The 21,341-nt window shown below is 35.5% G+C and overlaps 1 protein-coding gene across 8 annotated transcripts in view; it reads right to left on the bottom strand.

Annotated features, from left to right (window-relative positions):
• The window catches only part of camsap2a (calmodulin regulated spectrin-associated protein family, member 2a), a 47,271-nt gene that overhangs the window by 16,527 nt on the left and 9,403 nt on the right, over positions 1–21,341 (bottom strand). For 4 of the 8 annotated variants that reach the window (XM_079807002.1, XM_079807004.1, XM_079807003.1 and 1 more), the window contains exons 3-7: positions 6,903–7,064; positions 6,136–6,219; positions 2,136–2,168; positions 1,652–1,793; positions 249–388 (exon numbers count right to left, since the gene is read on the bottom strand). In XM_079807002.1, the coding sequence (XP_079663128.1) occupies positions 249–388; positions 1,652–1,793; positions 2,136–2,168; positions 6,136–6,219; positions 6,903–7,064 (561 nt within the window). Of the gene's footprint in view, positions 1–248; positions 389–1,651; positions 1,794–2,135; positions 2,169–4,133; positions 4,229–6,135; positions 6,220–6,902; positions 7,065–21,341 lie in introns of those variants that run through there. The other 4 variants (XM_079807005.1, XM_079807006.1, XM_079807008.1 and 1 more) reach the window with 3 other exon arrangements.

Raw genomic sequence — 21,341 nt, 5'->3', positions numbered from 1 at the left:
ATGCTTTTGGCTTTTTAACAGGAATAAAGCCAACTCCCACGGGCGGCACTTGCGCTATTGCTAAAAGGGCTCCAAATAACAGCATCCCACTAATCTCATACTGTATGTTGTGGCCTAAGAAATTTTGCAAACCTAGACCTGCAGTTGTAACATATCAACGAGTGAAATTACGGTTTGGGAAACTTAAGGCTCTACTTCAGCACCTAACTTAAACCAAATCTGGACGCAAGTTGTATCTGAAGGCTTACTTTGATGGAAGAATGAGCGTAGAGCATGTCCTCCAGATTAAAGTGGCAGCAGTGGTTCAAGTGCTCCCTGCAGAAGTCCTGGATGAGCTGAAGGTTGTACAGGCTGTCTGCCAGTGACATGGTCTCCTTCAGGCAAATGTCTGTAAATCAAAGACAATTCAAAGTGCTACACTAATCAGACACTACTGAATGAGACAGATGATCTGGCCTATTTGTCAGATTCTGCAAGGGCTCAACCAATCACAGAGGAGCCCATTAATCATGGAGTCTAAATGGCAGTCATGTGATTCAGCCTTTGGAGATAAATCTAATTGCATCCATCATCATTCGAATCCACAGCTAGGTTCTAGTCCTCAGTAAACAGTTCTAGTCATCTTCATCACTGCGATTAGATTAACAGGAACAACTCAAAATGATTAAAGTCAAATAAAAGTTTAGGATTTCAGGTAGTTGTAGACTATTGTATTCACTAAGTCAAAGTCTAGTGAAACTTGCAAAATGGCTGAAATTGATTTACAGCACGTTAAAAACAACAATCAAAACTTTTGTAATGTGACATTTTAAAGTGTAATTAATTATTCAGGGGTAAATAATGCGTACATATAGAATAAACAGAATATAAATAGAATATTTGCCAAAAAGAAAACTGTTAATATAATCTTAATATAATATTGTGGAAAAAATCTAAACATAATATTCCTATACTATAAATAATATTTTATATTTTTAAATATATATTTTTTTTCCTATGGTTTTGTTATGAAATGTTTAAAAATAATTTGTCTGGGCTCCAACAACTTAAAATATTATGTATTAAATAATATTTTTAAAATTGAGAGGAATTTTTTTTTATATATATATAATGATAATACTATATTTATAGTAATACTATAATGTTTTATTTCATAATATAAAATATTAAAATAATACACAATATTATTTTTATGAAATGTTATGAAAAAATATTTGACTATTGCATAATATTTTAGAAAATATTGTAGAAAATATTAATCTAATAATATTATACTTATTATTATATATTATATATATTATTGCTATTATTTTTTCTTTAATAATATAAAATATGAAAATTATACACAATATTATTGTATTTTTTGATGCAATGATAAGAAAAACATTTGTCTATCATATAATATTAAAAAAAAATTATTGTGAAAAAAACATTTCCACAAATATATATTTTTCTGCTATGCAATTAAACCTGAATTGTGCATATCAAGCACATCTTTACTTTGTATAATAAGATTATGTACATTTAATAATAAAGTAAATTGGGTTAATTTTGATTACACGTCTTCAACAGCTCCCACACACTACTCCCTCTGAACCTTGCATATTATTTTGTGCACAGTAATGTTGAGGGTTTTGGCAGGTTTATGTACTTCCGAGGCTGACGATGGCGGGGCAGTAGAAGTGCAGCAGGGCAGCGAGGGCACAGCCATCTGTGCTGTCCTTCAGGAGGTTGTCCACCGGGGGGATCCAGGGAACCATCTTGGGCAGAACCTGCTCCTTTCTATAACGTGTCTGGAGCAAAAAGACATAAACAAATTATTCAGTTGAGTAAAAACACATCTGACACATTTCATTCGAAAGTTCATGATGGCCTATTCAACAATTCACTAATGTATGGAAAAGTACTGAAAACACAACATGTGATGGGAACTTTAACTAACAGAAGTGACATTTAAATGAAATAAATACCTGAATGACAACATAACATATATTTTATGCCAACACCAACAGTTTATTGCGTGGTTAATGAAGCTGAAGACAATGTGAAAGAGTCGTCATGGCAACAAAAAACATGATGGAAGCACGAGATGGAAAAAGCCTGGATGGAATAAGACATTTCACAATTACACTTACAGGAACCAGCTTCATATACCACTTGGTTGGAGACTTCAGCCAGTCAAAGAATGAATGAGAGAGAAAGACAGGGCAGTCACATTAGCAAGCAGAGATTATATAATGCAATCAGCTGTTAACATCCCATATCAGATTAAGTGTGACGAGACCTTCATTGCTACAAACAAGATCACCAGAAAACACTTAGAAGACAAATAATGCAACTTTTGAAACTTGAACGTGTGGTTACTTTTTCACAACAGAAATAGATAGATAGATAGATAGATAGATAGATAGATAGATAGATAGATAGATAGATAGATAGATAGATAGATAGATAGATAGATAGATAGATAGATAGATAGATAGATAGATAGATAGAACAACAGACAGAAATACAGACAGACATTAGATAGATAGATAGATAGATAGATAGATAGATAGATAGATAGATAGATAGATAGATAGATAGATAGATAGATAGATAGATAGATAGATAGATAGATAGATAGATAGAACAACAGACATATAGATAGATAGATAGATAGATAGACAGACAGACAGACAGACAGACAGACAGACAGACAGACAGACAGACAGATAGATAGAACAACAGATAGACAGACAATTAGACAGACACAGACAGGCAGACAGACAGACAATAAATAGACAGACAGACAATTAGATAAACAGACAGACAGATAGAACGACAGATAGACAGACAATTAGACAGAAAGAGATAGATAGATAAAACGACAGACAGACAGACAGACAGACAGATAGATAGATAGATAGATAGATAGATAGATAGATAGATAGATAGATAGATAGATAGATAGATAGACAGAAATAAATAAATAAATACAGACAATAAATAGACAGACAGACAATTAGATAGACAGACAGACAGACAGACAGACAGACAGATAGAACGACAGATAGACAGACAGACAGACAATTAGACAGAAAGACAGATAGATAGATAGATAGATAGATAGATAGATAGATAGATAGATAGATAGATAGATAGATAGATAGATAGATAGATAGATAGATAGATAGATAGATAGATAGATAGATAGATAGATAGATAGATAGAAATAAAGAAAGGTTAGGACACAGTGTACTGGTTCTTGCCATGTTCTTAGTTTTCACAGTTTTAAGCTTTTCTCAACTTTTCAAGGATTAAAAGACAGAAAAAAACAGTGTCTTCAAAAGCATGCCAAAATATCTGTAGGGATCCAAATTGAAGAAGAGAAAAATTGATACTCTCTGATCTGAGAGACATTAAACCCTGTGAATCACAATATGAATGCATTTTTACCCAAGATGCCCTAAGAAGACTGCAAAGTTACAGGATTAGTTTTTTGCCAACGGATTATGTCTAGAAACAAGTGTGTAGTTTGAGACCTTTAAAAGTCTATTTACCTGTATATATTATATTATATTATATTATATTATGTGTATATGTATGCAGAACTGCATTCCTCTGGTGTGTTTGTGTGTCAGTCTGGCCACTTCATGCCATGCTGGCTGTTTCAGGATGTTTATAGTGTTGTGTAACCGCCTGACATTCCTCCTCGGCACTGATTGTGTCCACACTGCCTCTCAAACACACACATGCTAGTGCACAGCGCCTCTGAGAACTGACTGCTCTCATTAGCGTCAGTTGCCTAGCCCAGAGACGACCTCAGGACAGGGTGTGCCGAACTGTCAGACGCCCGACACAGTTCTGTGTGATGACTCTGCATACATCCTCATACATTCTAGGAAGGCTCAGATTATGACATTAAAAATGGAATTATGGGGAACAAAAACCAAATGCTGCAAAAGTAACGCTGGGAAGTTAGTGGAGGCTTGTGGTGTCTAGGGGTTTAAGCAAGGACGCAGTGTACATAACCGTAGCGCACTCCTTTCCCTCAGAGAGAAGGTAAAACAAGGTAAGACTGACGTCACAATGGGAAAGGAAGATAAAATGCAAAGCGTTAAAACATGAATCAGCAAACATTTTGCTCTTACATCAGCCTGGGAGAACGTCCACATCAGGTTGCTGCACGCCGCAGGACTATGATTCAGCAAAGTCAGAACTACCCTCACGCAGCAACATGTTACAAAACACGACAACACGCTGATGATATCCGTCACGTCCTGTGAACTCAAGTCAACTCAGGGAACACTTTTACAGGAGAACCTGAGGCAGCTTTTAAATAGAATCTGAACAGACTAACATATCCATGTGGTTTTAAATACCTACGTATAGCAATTAGATTGATTGACTGTATAATGTTAATTGTTCTGACAATATATTTGAATATTTATTTATTGTTTTAATATTTTAATCGCAGATTGTAAAAATCGGACTTTTGAATACTTTAAACAGCCTTTTAAAGTCTATTTCAATGAATCAATTCAGAGTGAAAACACTGATTCAAAAGATTCATTACATGGATTAATTATTATCAAAAAATGTCTGTGCTGACATGACATTTTTCATGCTTTATAATGTTTTTGGATATATATATATATATATATATATATATATATATATATATATATATATATATATATATATATATATATATATATATATATATATATATATATATATATATATATATATATATTAGGGCTGTCAATCGATCAAAATATTTAATCGCGATTAATCGTATGATTGTCATGAGTTAACTCGCGATTAATCGCAGCTTAATTGCACATTTTTATCAGTTCTAAATGTACCTTAAATTAATAAGTTTCAAGTTTTTAATACTCAAATCAACATGGGTATGGACAAATATGCATGCTTTATGCAAATGTATGTTTATTATTAGTGAAACCATACTCAACAGAGCATGAAGACTAGACATGTATCAAAGGTCATAGATGTTTTTCAAAGAACTTGTTCATGTCTCTAAAGCCTAAGCTTAAAAATTCAGAATAAGCAGTGATTTCTCTCATTTAAAAAAAAGAAATATTCATATTCAACGATATTCAACATTCGTTTTAGCCGATTGTAATGTATTTAGTTAAAAAAAACACATGTAGGCCTACTTTAAGTGGTGATGGTGTTAATGATTTACCTCGGATATGAGTGAGAGGGAGCTTGCAGTGTATTCGCGCATTGCGCTCAGACTTAGACTGCAGCAAAAATGCCCTTTTCTTTTATTTCGACCTGGAGTCTGATAAAAGTTTAACAGAAAAAAATGGTAGCTTATGTAGGCTATAACTGCACTTGATTCAGAATAGTAATGTTATGTTACCCTTTTCTTTCCCCATTTCTGTTTGCTGCTGCATCTATGCTGCTCTCAATTTCTCCAACTACGGGCTAGGCCACGGATCAAACAGAAAATGCGTGCTGCGTTAATCGCACATTAATAAAAGTAGTGCCGTTAAAATAAATTTGCGAAAATGCGTTATTAACGCGTTAATTTTGACAGCCCTAATAAATAATATATATATATATATATATATATATATATATATATATATATATATATATATATATATATTGTTATATTGTTATATTGGTACATATAAATTAAAAATGAATGTTATTTATTCAAGTTAATTTAGCGAAAAACATCCAGGGCATATAACTTTGTGCATTAAACAAGATATATAGCGAATATCATTAAAAGGCAAAAAAAAAAATGTTGGTATGATGACAACCAATATTTAGGAAATGAGTATTCACAAATCATTTGCATTCTTTTTATGTTCAATATTGCGATGCAAAATTGTATTTAAGCAATTCAGCCTTGTATTGTATTCAATTGTATCAGGATATGAGTTTTAGAAAATCTGTACAAGTATTTGTGATTTGAAGCATGAAAAATAAAGATTTCACTGCATGTTGGAAGTTGGAGGGCAGAACGTTGTTCCAAGCAGATTTCAGAGACGTACAAGTGCTCATTATGACAAAAATCCATCTTTATCTCTGGCACTTTTTGTATCTTCCTCCTACGGATGAAAGTGGCATGAATCATCGCTGTTTTTGTAGCTAGAACAGGAAGTGCACACTTACCTTTGGATTCTCAACAGGCTCTGCGTTCTGCGCCTCCATCCTCCTTTGCTCCTGACTTATGATTTCCTTCAAGTATTCATTCACCTTGAAAATTAGTAAAACAAAGGTTTTGAGCTTCTATGTATTAGTCTATACAAGTCACTACAATTTTGTTTTCAGAACAAACACAACAGAAAATTAATTATTGATAAATTATTGAAATATGAACTTAAAATCTCAGGGTACTTCAAGTAAATATTTATGTATATTATAAAGGTGTTAAGCAGACAAAAAGGTTTGGTAATCCCTATATTATATTGAAATAAATTATTGAAATATTAACTTAAAATCTCAGGGTACTTCAAGTAAATATTTATGTGTATTATAAAGGTGTTCAGCTGACAAAAAAGTTTGGTAATTATTATATATATTTTTTTGATTTGTTGTATATATTCAAATGTTGTATTTTTATGGCAACAGTAATTGTACAGTAAAACAGTAAAAAAAACAGTAAAAACAACAAAAGGAACAGAAATTATCCTGCAGTCCCTCATGGTTTGCTCATGGTCTGTTTAGCATGTGTGTGTACATTTGCGGTATTGTCTTGATGTAGGCATGGGAATGTCGTCCCGTCACCGACACTCAAAGATGCCCTCAGAGATGATACAGTCCAATGAGAATATATTCAAATCATGTTATAAGTGCAACAATCCTCTCTCTATATTAAAGGTTTGTATAAGATGATGACCAGGCACAGTTATGGAGAAGTTTGGATGTTATGGAAAGACCTTATTCATCCAGCTGGTGACCGCATCCTCCGTGTCATAGGGCACATCTCCGTCTGGGTAATCGGTGGAGTATTGCAGCATGCACGCCATCACCTTCTCCACACTCACCGTCTCCACTGTGTATGCCATCATCAGCGTGTCAATCATGGCCAGGTGGGCGCTCTGTGAACGACAAATAAATAAAAAGATTGTTGAACCCTGTTAAGCTGCTGACACAGGCCCATTCTCCCAAAAATACAGTACATACTGACAATTGTCACTCTCTCAATTGGCAGCAAGTCATTCCTCTCTGGAGTTTGTTGCCCTGGAAACGGCAGCATCCGTCCCCTGTTGCTCGACCCAATTAGAGATAATCTTCCCTGAGAAAGGACAGTCGCTCCTGCTCTTGCTTGGTGGCCCATCCACTCTCAACATTACAAATATAATATCTTGTACATGATGAGTGAAATTGACAGGTGTGACCTCACTGAAAATCACTCTTTCTGAAATAGGGATGTGGATTCTAAAGTATTTAATGATTCCGGCTTAGTGGAATCCAAAATTTGGGGGAAAATAATTCATGATGTATAGCTCACACAGAAGTCACTTTCAAACCAAGCAGCTTTCTGTCGGTCAGCGCAGCAAATCCATGTGAATCAACTTGAAATCTGCATGGAGATTTCGCTCTAACTGAAAAATCCAGATCGTGTGGATTCTGGAAATTACTGGATTTTGCCCGCAAAGATTTGCTGATCAATGGTAAATGTGATCACAGCTTACGAGTCATTCGTTCGGGAATTAGACTACACTGGTGGTGGTGTATGATTTTGATTCAGTAAAATGAATTGGTTCATAAGAGTCATTCATTCAGGAATTGGGCTACACTGGTGGTGGTGTATGATTTTGATTCAGTAAAATGAATTGGTTCATAAGAGTCATTCATTCAGGAATTGGGCTACACTGGTTGCGCTGTATGTTTTTGATTCAGTAAAATGAACTGGTTCAAAAGAGTCATTAATTTAGGAATTGGGCCACACTGGTGGCATTTATGTTTTTGATTCACTAAAATAAACTGGTTCATAAGAGTCATTCATTCAGGAATTGGGCTACACTGGTGACGTGTATGTTTTTGATTCACTAAAATGAACTGGTTCATAAGAGTCATTCATTCATGAATTGGGCTACACTGGTGGCGTGTATGTTTTTTATTCACTAAAATGAACTGGTTCAAAAGAGACATTCATTCATGAATTGGGCTACACTGGTGGCGTGTATGTTTTTGATTCACTAAAACGAACTGGTTCATAAGAGTCATTCATTCAGGAATTGGGCTACACTGGTGGCGTGTATGTTTTTGATTCACTAAAACGAACTGGTTCATAAGAGTCATTCATTCATGAATTGGGCTACACTGGTGGCGTGTATGTTTTTGTTTCACTAAAATGAACTGGTTCATAAGAGTCATTCATTCATGAATTGGCCTACACTGGTGGCGTGTATGTTTTTGATTCACTAAAACGAACTGGTTCATAAGAGTCATTCATTCATGAATTGGGCTACACTGGTGGCGTGTATGTTTTTGATTCACTAAAACGAACTGGTTCATAAGAGTCATTCATTCAGGAATTGGGCTACACTGGTGGCGTGTATGTTTTTGTTTCACTAAAACGAACTGGTTCATAAGAGTCATTCATTCAGGAATTGGCCTACACTGGTGGCGTGTATGTTTTTGATTCACTAAAACGAACTGGTTCATAAGAGTCATTCATTCAGGAATTGGGTTACACTGGTGGCGTGTATGTTTATGATTCACTAAAACGAACTGGTTCATAAGAGTCATTCATTAATGAATTGGGCTACACAGGTGGCGTGTATGTTTTTGATTCACTAAAACTAACTGGTTCATAAGAGTCATTCATTCAGGAATTGGCCTACACTGGTGGCGTGCATGTTTTTGATTCACTAAAATGAACTGGTTCAAAAGAGTCATTCATTCATGAATTGGGCTACACTGGTGGCGTGTATGTTTTTGATTCACTAAAACGAACTGGTTCATAAGAGTCATTCAGGTATTGGGCTACACTGGTGGCATGTATGTTTTTGATTCAGTAAAATGAGCTGGTTCATTAAAGTCATTCATTCAGGAATTGGCCTACACTGGTGGCGGTGTATTTTTTTGATTCACTAAAACGAACTGATTCATAAAAATATTTTGCGTGGGAATTGGATGCACTATCTGTTTAGTGCTGTAGATTCAGTCCTCATCGACAGAAGGATGCACTTGCGAGAACCGTTAACATTACATAAACGATGTAAACATGGGTCTCCACAGTGTCCAATGACACTATTGACATTGCCCTCAATTTATCCACTAATAAACAAGCAAAACAACGGATCATCCCCATCACGGTCACTCTGGGTACAAGCAAATGAAAAATGAACCCCCATCTCGACCACAAATTAAAATGTGGCTGTCTTATTAAAAGCCTTGTGTGCACAGAGAGATGAGACACTTTAGGAGGACATTGATTTTGTTTCGCTGAAAGCAAACCTCATTGAAAGGACTGGTACACACTACAGTGGGTAAAATGTGAATCAGAAAACATTGCAAGAATTGAGCACATCAAATCAAATTATTTTTGATAATTTGTTAGCTTGCTAAGCGTTCCTTAATGCTTGATAAAAGCTTATTTTTTATATTTAATTTCCATTATTTATATTAAATCATTTTTTATTAATTTTACACAACAACAAAATAAATATAATGTATATAAAATAAAGAAAAAAAATCACAGTACATTTATCATTATTTAATTTACAGCATATTTATCATTGAATATGCTGAATACTCTAAATGCAGATGTTATACATTTCTTAGCACTGCGCTTTTTGCTGCTTGGGAAATGTTCTGACCTTTCACTGTAAATCTGAGCACTCAATGAGCTGAACAGGTAGTTCAGAATGCCACAGCGCAGCTTTTCTGTCACATCAGATGTGTATGAATGCGGTTAGATGGATAGATTCACTCTGATGGACCCCAGTGACACTGAGTTATGCTGTTCAGTCAGCGATTTTTCTCACTTGAGTGGGTCTGATATTCTCTCCGCATGAGCTGTGACACTCCCACGTCTCATCACAGGAGAAAAAAACAGAAGACGGTCTGTTGCATAAGAGCTGAGCTTCTCGTTTAAGCTGATTACGCTTATAAATACTTTTACTGATTAAACAGTTTGAATGGGTGTTATGGTCAGATTTGATCTTTTGGCATGAGATAAAGTCTGTTCATAATAGCTTCTAAACAGAAATCAATAGCTCAATGGTTTATTAATTTTTGGGCTTTTTTATGAGGACAGCAAGATGGGGAATGATATCGACAGATATTGCAGGTTAGATGACCTGTTTCTTATGTGAGCAACAAAGCTCAACATGTCTGAAGTGAAATTAATTTACCCATGAAATGTTTTCTTCTGTACTTATTATAATTTCCCACAAAAAGTATTTTCAAATCATGCATTTATAATCATGTTACCATTGTAGATCTAAAAAAAAAAACGCAGCCCACAAATACAAAATTAGGCTGTTATATAATGCAAAACCCATGTGTCCACAAAAGCAACTTTTTCATATCTGTCCTTGTAGAAAGGAGAAACTGTCCTGTAATGAATTTCTCATAAAGCACTGCCCCTTGTTTCCACTCCCAGCAGTCACTGCTCTTCACGGCATCACGACTGCACACAAAAATACCAACATCTGGGTAGGGCTGCACGATTCATGGAAATAAAACCAAAATCGTGATGCAGTTATCGAAACTCAAAGGCAACGATTTAATTGGAGAAAAAAAATGACATACTACAGTATATATATTTCCTATATATAAAGTATACGCGTATTTGACCACGAATGTTCTATTTATATCAATAATATGGCTGGAAAATAATTATTATTTGTATTATTATTTTATAGCCATATTAATATATAATCACATTTTAAACCAAATTGTGCAGCCCTACAAACACAGCAAAAATATATATATTGCAACCACAATCACAATTTTTATCAGAAAAATCATAATTAACATTTTTCTACAAATTGTGCAGCCCTACATCTGGGTGAGAAAACGATCAAAGAACTTTTATTTTTTGGTAAAATATTTCATTAAATATCTGTTTGCTTCAGAATTGTGGGTTATTTAAAAAATAATTAAAAAAATATATAAATATATATTCAAACATACATATATATATACACACACACACACACATAGTCCAAACTTCGTATGGCCTTTAGATTAGCTCAAGAACAGTGCGTAGAGAGCTTCATGGAATGGGTTTCCATGACCGAGCAACTACATCCAAGCCTTAGATCGGATGGAGTGGGGTAAAACACGCCGCCACTGGACTTTAGAACAGTGAAGACGTGTTCTCTGAAGTGACGAATCGCGCTTCTCTATCTGGCAATCCGATGGACGAGTCTGGGTTTTGCAGTTGACAGGAGAACGGTACTTGCCTGACTGCATTGGTTGGGCTTGGCCCCTTAGTTCCAGTGAAAGGAAATCTTAATGCTTCAGCATACCAAGACATTTTGGCCAATGTCATGCTCCCAACTTTGTGGGAACAGTTTGGGGATGACCGCTTCCTGTTCCAACATGACTGCGCACAAGTGCACAACTCAAGGTCCATAAAGACATGGATGAGCGAGTTTGGTGTGGAGAAACATGACTTGCCTGCACAGAGTCCTGACCTCAACCCAATAGAACACCTTTGGGATGAATTAGAGCTGAGACTGCGAACCAGGCCTTCTCGTTCAACATCAGTGCCTGACCTCACAAATGCGCTTCTAGAAGAATGGTCAAAAATTCCCATAAACACACTCCTAAACCTTGTGGAAAGCCTTCCCAGAAGAGCTGAAGCTGTTATAGCTTCAAAGGGTGGGCCAACTCCATATTAAACACTACAGATTAAGAATGGGATGTCATTAAAGGTCATGTGCATGAAAAGGCAGACGTCCCAAAACGTTTGGAAATAGTTGGGAATAATATAAAAATTAGTGGTAGGCCGTTATCGGCGTTAACGTGCTGCGTTAACGTGAGACTCTTATCGGGCGAGAAAAGAAATATTGCCGTTAATCTATTCTCAAAGTTGGGTTGGGAGCTGGGTCTATGATGACTTTCACCTTGATATTTTAGCGCCCGTGGTTGCACATAACGTTAATTCTACTAATTCCCGCAGATTTCGCGCTCGCATATGAAGCGCACACACACATACCGTGATAAAGCCGCCTCTGACATACAAGTGCAAAAATTAGCTCCTTTTTCCAGCTTATTAATGGTCAAATACACTCAAAAATGTCTCAATGCCCATCTTGGTGAGTTTTAACGTAAACACACTCGTAACCATCTCACAGGAACAGTGTTTGGGATCCAAGCGTGCGTCAGGTCTTAAAGGGACAGAAGTTATTTATTATTCAAACTACAAAAAGACAAACGATCACTTACGAGCACACATATTCTGAATGCCTTCGGCAGAATTCAAATGAGCCATTTTAATCTAGATTAATTCCAAGATTACAGTGAGATTAATCTAGATTAAAAAATGTATCTATGCCCACCCCTAATAAAAATATTAGCTTTAAAATACTGACTATTCCTTTGCCACAGGTAAACCAATCTTTGACCTATAATGCTGAAGATAATAGAAAAAATAAATCTACATTTGCTTTAAGATAATAAAATAAATAAATAAACAATTTAAAGTTGTACATAATAAAATAATTCCATTCCCACAGTCAATTCAAGGAAACTAACTCGTCTTTGGCCTAAATTTAAGGCTGGACAATGCTGATGAGACATACCAACCATGACCGCTAAAAAACAGCACTGACACGTTAGAAACAGCCCTTTGTAAACAGGCTTTTGTTGGAGTCGAGCTGAAAACATTCTCCTCTGGGGCTCCCTCGCCACTCAAAGATAGCCTGAGAACTAAATCTACTGCACAAAACCACATTTCTTCCTTTCGAGTGGACCTATTGAAACACCTGCCTAGATGTTCTCATTTGAGCGAAGCCAAAAGGCACATCAAATATTGCAAGCATTTAATATTTAAGGTAAGAGAAAGTGATTTCCTGTCGTGTCGAGGTATTTCATCTGCTGAGTCTGACTGGTGAAGAGAAAAACATCATAGAAGCCAGCCAAGAAAGACACGAGCTAAGCAAAAGGACTGAATAATGCTGATATGGCTTTGTGCAACCTTTCCTTTTAATCCTCAATTTGAAGATTACTTTTACCTTGGATTTTTGGATTTAAATTGCACTTTGCACTAATGGATCCACCTTGTAAGCATGCTGCCTCCCTCCTTTACAGAGCATTGCTATGGCAACAGAGCGTGTGTGAACACTGAACAGCAGGGACGGGAAAGCGTCATGCCGGCGTGCAGAGCTGCAGCATTCATTCAACCTGACCATGACTGTTTGTGATGATGCAGCGCCACTAGGATTTGATTGACAAGTTTGTCTGGCTGTTTAATGAGGATTAAAATGGGAGTATTGACATAAAGAACATTTGAGAATAAACTGGAGCTGGAAGTATTGAAAAGTATAGTGCCATGACTTAGGCCCAATCCCATTTCTACCCCTTAGCCCTTACCTTCCCCCTACCCATTCGTTTTGCGCGTTCACATGAAGGGGTGTCTCGATTCTCTTTTGGCTGGAGTGGTAGGGGTAAGGGGAAGGGCCAGATAGCCCTTCAAATGAAGATTTTTCCGGACCGCACTTCGAGCAAAGGGGTATGAGGAGTTTCCCTCCACCGACTACCGTGCTGCTAGAATGTTTGTATGTTGCCACTCGGGATCGATCACTTGTGTGTCGCCTGGCTGCCAGTTTCTCTGTAGCTTGCTAAACGCACTATTTGAGTGATGTGAACATATTAATAATAGTAAAAAATATATATATATCTGGTCATCCTTCATAACGCAGTCGATATTTACATCACGTATCGTCTGTAAACTCTTGCGTTACCAAGGCAACGACTGACTTGACGTATAACGTATGAACATTATTGCAGCACCACAGTGGATAACAAAACCATATCCATAGTCCAAATACAGCTCAAAACTCTGTTGGGAGTGAGTCATTTGTTAAACGTGCTCGCGCCTGATTTCTGTTAGATATAGCCTACGCACTTCATTGCTGTTCATACTGGTTAAATGTCACAGGACACTAATAACGTGTAATGGTATAGTAGTGGTGTCCCATTTCTTAGGGGAATATTTTCACCCCTACGCCTTGCCACTCTGTTTCAAGGGGCAAGGGGAACGGGTAGGGGTAGGGGTAAGGGAAGGCAAAGGAGTATAAAATAGAATTGGGATTGGGACTTAACAGTTATTTCGAATTTGAAAAGAATCTCAAAAAGCGGGGAATACCCAATCAGCATGCGTGCCCTGGGAGCTTTCATCAGTACAGTTCAAATGATTGCACAGAATTTACTCAATCGAATCAAATTTAAATACTTACAAGAAGTAAAGGAATAGTTCTACCAAAAATGAAAATCAGGCATCACTTACAAGGGATGCTCCGATCAATCGGCCACAGATCGGTATCGGCCAATAATCACATTCTATGACTCGATCGATAATTACTAAATTTGGCCGATCTCACAAACTGATCGCAATTTATTGACTTAAATCGTAAAAAATCCACTGCCAACGTGCATGCAAACAGTATACAGATGAGACTATTGCGCCACGTTTGGCTTTGTAATTTCGCAAAAGCAATTTTAAACCCTATTATGATCACATATCTTTATTTAGAGCAGGTTGTCTCGATTCAAATGAGCACAAACACAATTCATGTGTATTTAAAGCTTATATAAAGCTTGAATGATCGGGATTGGTATCAGCCGATCATGATGACAAGAATCGGTAGTCGTATCGACTGTAGAAATCTCAATCGGAGCATCCTTATCCTTTACTCATCATCAAGAATCCAAATGAAATATTTAAAATTACAGTAAATCACAATCTTTTGAAGAAATTCTCTTAATTATAGGAAAAATCTCAAAAAGCGGAAAACCAGGAAATACCCAATCACCATGTGTGCCCTGGGAGCCTGCGGCAGTATTGTAACAATATTCTTGAATTAAATCTAAATTCTTACAAGAACATAATAACCAAAGGTAAAGGAATAGTTCGCCCCAAATTTTACATTTGTTTTAATTTTACTCTCCATCAAGTATACAAATATAACATTTAATATTATATTATATAATAAGAATTGAATGTACATTTCCCCAGTAAATCACAATTATCTTTAGAAGAAATTCCAATTTAATTTAATTAAGAAGAATATAAAATAGCGTGGAAACAGGAAATACCTAATCACCATCTGTGCCTTGGGAGCCTGCATCAGCATAGTAACAATTATTGCACACAATACTTAAATCAAATCTAAATACTTACAAGAACCTAATAATAAAAAAGTACTGCCTCCATCAAGCACTGATGCCAAGAGACATGAAGTAGGTCAAGTGTGCATGCTACGCTGGTTTGTGAATTATGCAGAAGTCTATGTCTCGGACGCAATACCTTTAGTTCGGGTTCATGCCATGCAGATGTATTTGACATATTAAATATGAGTTATTGGACTGCTTAAATTCAGATGGGGGGACTTCAGCTATAAGTACGGTATAAAAGGACTCAAAATGTAGTAGCTGCATTGCATCGCTGTTAGTTTTTTGTATAACAGGCGAGCATATTTCTTCAGAAAATGTAAAAAATGTTCTCAGTGCTGTCACATCATCAGTTGCCTACTGTGCATGTATGTAAATAACCTCCATCCCTGAGGAGCCCACAGCACTAAATATGACTCTCTCTCTCATTGTCTGCCAGGGCCAGATTTAGCGTCACGTCATTAAGAGGCTGCATAGTTGCATCTCTGGTCTTATAATTTACACTTGTCAAAACATTCATTAGTCTTAATTAAGCACAATTCATTCTCAAAGTGACGATGCAGAGATATGGATTGAGCATTTTGTACCAACATGAAGATATATCTCATTTCACAACATCATATATGATGATGTGGGGTTGTTAACACAGAGGAAGTGAAATTACATTGTTTTACAATATATTAAATATTCATAAAATATATACTAAAAATATAAATTAACATTTATTTTTCTACTATATACAGTACAGAATATATATATATATATATATATATACATATATATATATATATATATACTTATAAAATATAAATTAAAAATATGATTAAACAATACAATACTTTTTCATATTTCATGTCAAACATATATATTTTTTTATATATATATATATATATATTTTTTTTTATAAAATATAAATTAAAAATATAATTAAACAATACAATACTTTTTCATATTTCATAATACTTTTTCATATTTCATGTCAGACATATTTTTATTTTATATATATATATATATATATATATATATATATATATATATATATATATATATATATATATATATATATATATATATATATATATATACACACACACACACATATGATATAAATATAATTTAAATAATTGTATATATTAAAGAATAAATATATGCATATATTTATTGTATATCTTTAATATAACTTATAATATTGTATATAAATTAAATATACAATTAAAAATGCAATAATTACTCATATTTCATACATATATTTAATAATGATATATTATAATAAAAATCGACATGCTTTATCAGATCTATGTGCGCTGTTAAATTACATTAAACCCTGAACACAATGACTATTATGTCATTTTTTTCTCACTGTGGCGTGACTATGTGGGTGAGAGTGCGAGCTGCATGTGCATATGTATGTATTTTTGAGCGAGTCTATAATGTAGAATGAATGCGGGGTTGTGTGTGGGTGGGCGGCAGCTGCAGTAGCAAATACGATTCTTCAGTAGAGACTAGAGAGAGAGAGAAAGAGAGAAGGCAGTAAAGACATTTTTCCATACAAGATTTTCCTTGTACTCATTTTTGAACTAAAGATTTCGAAAACTTCCTACACAGTCCACTTAGCCCATGTGCAAACTCAGAATGTCACAATTATAATGTCAGAGCTGTAAACACACCTATCACCGTCCAATCACGACAGAGGTCATTTACATATGTTAAATATAGAAGTCTTAAAGGTACAGTAGCAAAAATGCTGCTCAATTAGAAGAGGAAAAATGGTTGTTTTAAAGGGTTATTTCACCCCAAAAAGTTGTCATTAATTACTCACCCTCATGTTGTTCCAAACCCGTAAGATTTTTTTTTATTTAATCTGAGAGATTTCTGTCCCTCCATTGACAACTACGCAACTGACATTTTGACGCTTCAAAAAGTTCATAAAGAGATCGTAAAACTAATCCATGTGAATCGAGCGGTTTAGTCCAAATTTTCTGAAGAGTGAACATTTTTGTGTGATCTAACCCTATAAACCCTTACATTTAAATAAAATAAAGTTTATGACAAAGCACTTTTACTTTCAAGAACATTTCAATGCACAAGCAGATGAAACTCTGATCACCTCACAAAACTCTGACAGGATTTGCCTTTCACATCCAAAATAGAAGCCCCGCTGAATTATTGATGGTAAACCGCCGCAGTCGTTCAGTTGGTGCAGTCAAACTTTAATAATGTGTGTGGAAGTTTCTGCAAAACAGCAGGACTCTGTCATCAAAACCAAAGAGGTGTCCTATCACCTTCATCCCAAAAAGAACAGAGGAGATAAGCTAAGTAAACTGGCTCTCAGTTTTAGTGAATAAATATATCAGTATAAAAAAAGATAACCAGTAACTGATATAATGAACTTCCAGTGTGCTAAATGTATGCAAATTTAATCAACGAAAGAACAACAATAATCATATTATTCATGCACCAAAATTTCACCAATTGGAAGTATTTCGGACAACAACAAAAAAAAATTTCATGGCAACAAGCCATATCTAAAAGAACTTTACTAAGACTTTATTTCCCAAATTAAAACTTTGGTTTATAAATATTTTTTTTTGCTGCATTATTACTAATAATAGTCAAGCCAAGTCAGGTCGAGTCACATTTATTTATATAGCGCTTTATACAATACAGATTGTTTCAAACAGCTTCACATTGATAAACGGGAAAATTACAGTGTTAATTTTATAAAATCAGTAAAAAAAATGGATTCAATTTCAGCTGTAAAGCAGCTCTACAGAAGACAATCGTGTCATTATTCAGCTCAATTTGGTTCAGTCTTGTTTCATTTCAGTTCAATAACTGTCCATTTCATCAATTATTAAATCTTTTTTATATTAAAGGGTTAGTTCACCCAAAAATGAAAATTAGCCCTTGATTTACTCACCCTCAAGTCATCTTAGGTGTATATGACATTCTTCTTTCAGATGAATAAAATCTGAGTTATATTAAAAAAAGTCCTGGCTAATCCAAGCTTTATAATGGCAGTGATTGAAGCTCTGTTTTTGAAGTCCATAAAGGTGCATCTATCCATCATATAACTGCTCCACACGGCTCCGAGGGGTTAATAAAGGCCTTCTGAAGCGAATCGATGCGCTTGTGTAAGAAAAATATATCAATATTTAAAACTTTATAAAGTAAATTATCTAGCTTCCGTCCAATCACCTGGATATTTTTCTTATGCAAACGCATCGATTCGCTTCAGAAGGCCTTTATTAACCCCCCGGAGCTGTGTGGAGCAGTTATATGACGGACAGATGCACTTTTATGGACTTCAAACCGGTGCGCAACGTTTTGCTACCGTTTCCGGGTTGAACGCATCTGCGCAACGGGTTTGAGATACGTTTTCTCTTGTTTGGTGGGTGTGTCAAATATGTCAGCCCAATCAGCAGCAACACGCGGTATTAAAGAGACAATGGGTCCAAGTAAAGTTGTTTACAAATGTGTCCGCTGCAGCTCGGCATGCGCAACAATTGAAGATATTAGAAGACATGATTGTCATAAGAGTTTTATAGTAAAAATATAGCATATCAACATGATGATGTAGTTGATTATATTTTTAGCTTCATTGCATTGCAAGTTTATTTATATACCAAATTTCATACACAATGGTAATTAAGTGCTTTACATAAAAATGAGAAAGAAAATACAAGGTATTAAAAAAGTAAGAACTAGAAATAAAATGATTTCAATTAGAATTGATTACAAGGAGATAAAAAACTTAACTAAATGGGATGGGGATGTTCTCTTTTATTCTGGACGGCATGGGCAGGGATTGCATTGAGCGTATTTTGCAGTATTAAACACGTCACGTATTTATATCGATTTCATCAGGCTCTGAAAATTCTTCAAAAAGAACACAAAGAATAGCCTTCTCAGCTGCCATAGTTGCAACTCTTGCGTCATCAGAACAGGGTGTTCAACGCAGCACCGTTTCCGTTTAAAAAAAAACATTTTGCAGCGTTTTGTCGGGGCTGAACGCAGCCCTGGATAAGCCAGGACTTTTTTTTTTTTAAATAACTGTATAACTAAGAATGTCATATACACCTAGGATGACTTGAGGGTGAGTAAATCATGGGCTAATTTTTATTTTTGGGTGAACTAACCCTTTAAAATAACATAGAAGATGGATAAATGTTGGCTACTTACAAAACAAAAAATAAAACTACAAATATAATCAAAACTGGCAGACTGATCATTTAAAAACACTATTATAGGCCAACACAATCCATCATTTTCAGTGATACAGGTTGTGTGGCTATTTTATATATAAAATTCACAAGCCAGACTCAAACCCACGTAACCAACATCAGCACCAATTGCCGCGCCAAAGCTCCAACATAATCTAGGGTTTAACTTCAGGGTTATTAGTTCAAAAGCCAAAATGCAGCTAAGAAACCACGATTTGTTCCTTTACGACACCTCAGTGAGTCTAATTCTGGCAATAATAACCCAACGGAAGCATAAAACACTTCTACAGTCAGATTATGATGTAATGGCTGCAGTATTTTCTCAAAACGGGACAGCCACAAAGCCATACCCAAACAACCCACAGCGCGAGGCTAAACAGGTTAAAGTTGAGCACAGGAGGACTGACAGATCTTGTAGTCAGGCAGCTTAGTGCAGCAGAGCTGGTGTAGAACAGCAGACAGATGGACGGCTTTCTGACGCTAATGAGGATTTGTAGCCTCTGAGTTCAAGGTGCTGAAACATTCATTGGTTTGTAGAAGAGATCAAGCAATACAGGCCTGAATCAATGCGTCCGGCTACATGCAGAAACAATAGCTCTGGGACTTTAAATTGTAGAGAAATAACTACCAGCAGAGCAACTAGATCATTTAATATAATAAAAAGAATCAATTTGTCATGGGGAGCACAGAATATAGTAACTAGTATCATTATTGGCACTATGCAAAATCGTTATTCACGCAGCGAAGAGATTGTTTGCGATGATATATGCTCTGTTGAAGCTGAGGAAGCCAGAGGCACAGCAAACAGCGGCGCGGTAATTAAATATCAACAGGAAGTCACTCACACAACAACAGCACTCTTTATATCTTTAAAGCAGATGCTATGAGCCCGAAACACGTCTTCAATTAAACAATGTGAAAACAGAGACAAGATAAAGGACATAAAACAGAGAGAGAATTATGAGTTGTATATCCAAACCACATTGTGGGCCTTTCAAAAGCTGCTTTTGGTTTAATGACAACATGAAACAACACATTTTACTTCCGTAACGTGACGCAATTCCTAGGGAGGCAAGATATATCTGTACCATATTGAATAGTGGCCGATATTTTAGGCCGGTATTTTATACTTTTGTTGTCATCCATCGCTCACTCAAAGTGTTGTTATCGTTAACTAAAACATTTTAGTTTTGATAAATAATGCTGAAATTAAATAAATAATAAATATTAAATGAAAAAGGCTAACTTTGGCCGACCCGAGTTTGAGTTCCGGCTTACGGACCTTTCCCGATCCTGTCCCCCTCTTTCTCTCCCACCTCACTTCCTGTCCACTCCATACTATCCTATCACAATAAAGGCAAAAATAAAAATAAATAAAATATAAAAATGTTTGCCTTGGCAAGTAAACTGAAATAAAAATGAAAAATGAAAGTTAAATCATTTGAAAAACAAAAACGAAATAAAGATGGCACATAAAATGAAAACTGAAAATACCAAAATAAAAGCTAACTCAAAATATTAATAAATAAAATAGTACATAAATATTAATAAAATAACACTGATATAAGAATTTAGTATTGTTTTTTAAAAACATCCTTCCCTTGGGTCATTTTGACGCAAAACTCATCGGAGTTGTCCAAAACCTCAGGACTTTTTGCGCACTTGAACCACGAATACACACAAAATAATTGACTAGATTCGAGGAGTTTTGTGCTAGAAATTAAAAAAAGTAACAAATTCTTCCCTCGCGGGTCAATTTGACCCCATTAGGAATTAATGAAATGCGAGGAATGCTTC

This window comes from Gobio gobio, assembly GCF_949357685.1.
Source record: "Gobio gobio genome assembly, chromosome: 24".
In the NCBI taxonomy this organism is placed as follows: domain Eukaryota; kingdom Metazoa; phylum Chordata; class Actinopteri; order Cypriniformes; family Gobionidae; genus Gobio; species Gobio gobio.
Note: the sequence above shows the minus strand (reverse complement) of the source record. Positions and strands in the feature narration are given on the sequence as shown.